The sequence below is a fragment of the Pezoporus wallicus genome, unplaced genomic scaffold (assembly GCF_028554395.1).
Source record: "Pezoporus wallicus isolate ANWC-B61680 ecotype Strahan unplaced genomic scaffold, APGP_CSIRO_Pwel_v1 contig_1035, whole genome shotgun sequence".
Lineage (NCBI taxonomy): Eukaryota > Metazoa > Chordata > Aves > Psittaciformes > Psittacidae > Pezoporus > Pezoporus wallicus.
This window is the reverse complement of record NW_026636811.1, coordinates 2,455,046-2,460,164: the sequence shown is the minus strand read 5'-3', so window position 1 is coordinate 2,460,164 and position 5,119 is coordinate 2,455,046. Positions and strand designations below refer to the sequence as shown.

At 61.4% G+C, this 5,119-nt stretch overlaps 1 protein-coding gene across 1 annotated transcript; it reads left to right on the top strand.

Annotated features, from left to right (window-relative positions):
* The first annotated feature begins 1,150 nt into the window (after positions 1 to 1,150).
* FOXD2 (forkhead box D2) lies at positions 1,151 to 3,046 on the top strand. The gene is given in 3 exon segments (XM_057401808.1): positions 1,151 to 2,109; positions 2,112 to 2,155; positions 2,157 to 3,046. Coding segments are annotated over 3 exon segments (1,362 nt in total). The 5' UTR covers positions 1,151 to 1,292; the 3' UTR covers positions 2,658 to 3,046.
* Positions 3,047 to 5,119: the final 2,073 nt, after the last annotated feature.

Sequence of the window (5,119 nt, the reverse complement as noted above, 5' to 3'; positions counted from 1 at the left end):
CCGAGGCCGGAGCAGATTCCCCGTCCTTGGGGCCTGGCCGAGCTGCGGGTGGGCCACCTCAGAAAGTGGTACCCAGCCGAGCCAGCCCTGTCCAGGGATGCGGGACGCGGATGCCATCCCAGCACTCGCGGACACGCACAGCTTTAGCTATGCTTTATTCGTGAGGGGAGAGAGGCTTGGCCACGCGTTGCTCCCCGCACCTGCCAGGCGGCAGCATCCCTCCAGCGGGTGCGGGCCCGTGGGAGCCCTGGGGGAAGGCAAGTCTCCAGGATAGGTGCTCCGGACTCAGTGACATGTCGGTGACGTGAGCGGGTGGAGAAGGGGAGCAGGGATCCCCAAATTCACACGACCCCTCAAGGGTACCGAGGGGTAGGCCCTGGCGGATTGAGGGTCTCCAGCCCCGGGGTGGGCAGCCCTCAGGCGGGAAGGGGCCCTCCGCAGGCCCCGGGCGGAGGAAGGCGGCCGCCCCTTCCCGCAGGAACGGGTTCTGCGAGCCTCCAGCCGCGGAGGGCGCTCGGGACAGGGAGGGGAAAGCTTTATCCAGCGCCGACCCCCCTGCAGCTGCAGCCGGCTCCAGGCGTAGCCGGAGCATCCGAAAGCCGGCGGAGCGGGCAGCGCCTTTCCTCGAAAGCATCCCTGCCCGGACGGGGGCCGCGCTCCCCGGGGATCCGGGTCGGGCCGGGCAGCCCCTCACCGGGACCCGCGGGGGCTGCGGCGGGCGCCACGTGATGCCGGGGCGGCCGTATAAAGGCCTGGGGAGCGCTGGCAGGAGGCGCAGAGTGGGAGCGTTTCCATCGGGTCCCAGCTCCGGAGGGGTGGGGAGGGGGGAGCCGCCTTCCCAACTTCTGCCCTCCCCCCTCCCTCTTCCCCCGCCCCTCCCTCCCTCTTTCCCTCCTTCCCCCTCCCTCCCTTCAGCCCAGCCAAGCAGCCGCCGCAACCCCGATTTTTTTTTCCCCTTTTCCTTTCTTTTTTTCCCCCTTTTTCTCTCCTTATGATTATCATTTTACTATAATTTATTACCGCTCCTTCCAAGCTCCCTGCCCTGCCTCCGGGCGCCCCGTCCCTCCCCCCCGCCCCGCGCCCCTTCGCTGCCCCTCCCTCCGTAGCCACCACCCCGCAGCCCGGCCGCGGCCCCGCCAGCAGCGGCGCGGCGAGCGGGGCGCGGAGCGGCGGCGCCGGGGCGCGGAGTCCCAGCGGCGGCCGCAGCCCTCCGGCACGGCCCCGGGCCCATCCCGGGAGCCGCCGCTAGGTGGGGGGGGGAGCCCGGCCCCGGCCGCCCCGGCCGCACAACAATGACTTTGGGCAGCAGCGGCGGCGGCGGCTGCGGGATCATGTCCGAGCGCTCCCCGGAGGAAGAGCCGCTCTCCGAGGTGGAGGACGCGGATATCGACGTGGTGGGCCCGCCCCAGGATGGGGGCAAGTACAGCGAGGACGAGGAGGAGGAGGACGAGGAGGAGGAGGACGAGGAGGAGGACGAGGACGAGGAGGACGGCGGCGATCCGCTGGGGCTCGCGCTGCCGCGGAGTGGGGCCGCCAAGGCGCGCATGGGGGGGTCCCCGGAGCGACTTTCCCCCGCCGGCGGCTCGGAGCCGGCGTGTGCCCGCGGCGCCGCGCCCGGGGAGAAGGCGCCCGCGGGCAGCGGAGGCGGTGGCGGAGGCGCGGGGGGAAAGAACCCGCTGGTGAAGCCGCCCTACTCGTACATCGCCCTCATCACCATGGCCATCCTGCAGAGCCCCAAGAAGCGGCTGACGCTGAGCGAGATCTGCGAGTTCATCAGCGGGCGCTTCCCCTACTACCGGGAGAAGTTCCCCGCCTGGCAGAACAGCATCCGCCACAACCTCTCCCTCAACGACTGCTTCGTCAAGATCCCCCGGGAGCCCGGCAACCCGGGCAAGGGCAACTACTGGACGCTGGACCCTGAGTCCGCCGACATGTTCGACAACGGGAGCTTCCTGCGCCGGAGGAAGCGCTTCAAGCGGCAGCAGCAGCTGCACCCGCCGCACCCCGAGCTGCTGCTGCGGGCCGGGGCCGCCGACCCTGCCGCCTTCCTGCCCAGCTTCGCCTACGGACCCTACGGCTACAACTACGGCCTGCAGCTCCAGGGCTATCCCCACCACCATCACCACCACCCCGGCGGCGGAGCCGGGGGCACCGCGGGCGCCTTCCCCTTCCCGGCGCCGCACTGCCCGTTACCGGCTCCGCCGCCTCCCGCCGCCGCCTCCGTCTTCTCCGCCGCCTCGGGGCTGCCCTCCTTCCTGGGCGGCGAGCTGAACTGCAGGAAGTCCTTCTACCACCCCCAGCTGAGCCCCACCGCCCTGCCCGCTGCCCTCCTCCAGACCCTGAAGCCGGACCCCACGCCCGCCGGTGGCGGTGGCAGCGGCGGCGGCACCGGCACCAACCACCCGTCCCGGCCCTCTTTTTCCATAGACAACATCATCGGGGGGGCCGTGCCCCCACCGCCCAGCACCAACCCCAGCGCCGCTCCCGCCGCGCCCTACCCGGCCGGCCAGGCAGGCCCCCCGGCGCAGGTCCTGGCCGTGCTCAGCCCCGCCTTGGCCCCGGCACAACCCCAGGTCAGCCTGGCACACGAGCCGCTCCTGCAGCCGGCCCAGAACTTCTCCAGTAAAATCACAACCCTGAGCAGCTGTCATTTTTAAAGTGTGCTGGGGACGGGGGGGACCGGGGAGGGGGCGAGAGTCGCGAAGCAAAAGGCCCCTTCCCAGCTCTCCCCCCTCCTCCGAAACTGGCTCCCTTTCCCTCTCCCCTTCTCCCCCATCTCCTCCTGTTGTGTTTTAAAGGTAGGAAATATTTCCTTTTTTTTTTTTTTTTTTTTTAATTTTTACTTTATTTCCAGGCTCTGCGGCATCCAAATCTATTTGTGTCTATTTGCTCGGGGGAAAAAAAAAAAAAAAAAATCATTAAATAACTCGGGAGGGCGGGAGAAGGGAAAGAACAACACGGTTTGGTCCCGCAAGCGCCAAAGCGTATTTATAAAGTGGCCGTAACCTAAGCTGGGACCTGGGCTGGCTGAACACGCAACGTCTTGCGGGGGCGGGGGGTGTGTGAAGCCGGGGGGGGAAATGTTAAGAAAGAAGCGGTCTTAGGGTCGGAAATGTTTCCTTTGAGAGGTGCGGTTTTCCGAGGGGTCCCCTAAATCGCCTGGCAAAGCGCCCCGGGGAGTTGCAGACGCTCCCCGTAGCAGCGAGCCCTTTTTCGTCCCTGCAAGTCTCTCTCCCGGGCGGTTTTTGCCATGTGTTTCCGTGTCTCCCCTGCTCTCAAAGAAAATGTTTTAATGGTTCGATCTTATTTTTAGTTTCTTTGAAGCTTCGGGTTTGGTTTGAAAAGGCACTGTTTAGGGTTTCTTTATTTTTAAGAAGAAAAGTCAGTGAAACTCAGGACTGCGGTTTATTTTTGTTTTCCTTTTTTTTTTTATTTCCTTTTTTTTCCCCATTTTCTTTTTCCAATGAGGCATTCAAATGCACGTTTTAAAGAAAGTCCGATCCGTTTGATAAGTTCCCATCCTATTCTTTTTTTGACCCCAGTTTTCCCACCCCTTCCGTGCGTGGGTTTTTTGGTGTGCTGGTAATTATTTGTATATAGATTATTCGGGAGCTAATGAGCGGAGTCCAGTTAACTCTTCACTGGTTGTGCATCCGTCATATCTATTTTATTGAGAGAATCTGTGAATAATTTGATGTGGAAAAGGCAACAGAATTTTGTCCACCGTTGGTGTAAATTAATAAATGTTTGTGACCTGGTTAAAAAAAAAATGATATTAATAATCCCAAAAGTTCTTTGCGATGTCCTTTGTCACGCTGAGAGCCCAGAGCCCCGCTCGGGCCTCGGGGAAGCGAGTGGCTCCCACCCTGGGGTTGGCGACACTCGCCCGGCCGCTGAGTTTCTGTGCCCGAAGCCGACGGCGCCGAGCGCTCCCCTCTGCGGCCGGGCGCGCAGCTTGCGCGGGGTGCTCCGCGCTACCTCCCTCCCTCTGCCTCTCCCGGCCGGGCCGGAGAGGGGGTCCCCACTTGGGCCGACAAGGGGAAGGACCCCCGGATATTTTTATTTTTTCTTCATGATGTTTTTTATTTACTTGCTTTTTGGTGTGTTCCCCACCCCCCCCCCAAAAAAAATGCCTGTTTCTAGGGAGAGGGAGGTGGGGGTCGGGAGAAAGGTTCTCCTATCCCCCCTATCTCCTTTTATTTTGTTTGGAAAAGTTGACACATGAGAAAATCAGTTGGAGGGTTTCCCCCCCGCACACACGTCCCCCTTGGGCCTGCAGCATTTGAATGACCGAATGAAACTTGATCTCCGCCTAAATTTTGCAACAACTTACAAAGTAAATAAACATCTTTAAGCGCTCCCTTCTCCAAACTTCTCCCCCCCCCCCCCCTTACCCATTTATTTATTTCAGGGACCAAACGTGGCTCTTTGGTTTGTTTGTTGGCAGGGACCCTGATCTAAAGAATCGAGGCCTTTCTCCCTGTGCAGCTGAAGGAGAAAAAGGAAAAGACAAAAAAGCAAGAGCTGAGACGTACGAGACAGGGAGCGGGGGCCGGTCCCCGGGCGAGCGGGGCTTTGTGCGGGGCCCGCCGGGGCTCAGGCAGGAGCCGGGCGATGTGCGCCGATGGGGAGGGGAGTGTCGGCTTTTCTTTTCTCTGCCCCCCTTCCCCTTTTTTCTCCCCCCCTCCTCTGCCCCTGTCTGTGCCACCGCGAACCTCCGTGCAGTTTGTTGATGTTGTTCCTGAACGTGCCGCCTCCCCGCAGCGAGCGGTCTCACATCTCGCCTTCACACACATTTGCTTTTGAAAAGCGATCTTCGTGTCCGGCACTTGGTTGTCTCCCTTTCATGTCCAGCTCCCACAAAAGGGGCTACAAGACTCGACATGGGAGAAAAGAGGAGGCCAATGAATCTATTTTCCAGATTGCCAAGCACATGGTTGGAAATTGAAGGGGCTTTTGTAGCATTTCCCCTTCCTCCCTCCCTCCCGGCTCCTTTTCTTTTGCTTGTGTGCAAATTGTTCAATTGCTCTGGCAGGGGTGTTCCTGACAAACTCATTACTAGAAGGTGCCAGACCCCTCCTCTCTCTCTCCCCCGAAGTCTTTGATGAAGTTAAAATGC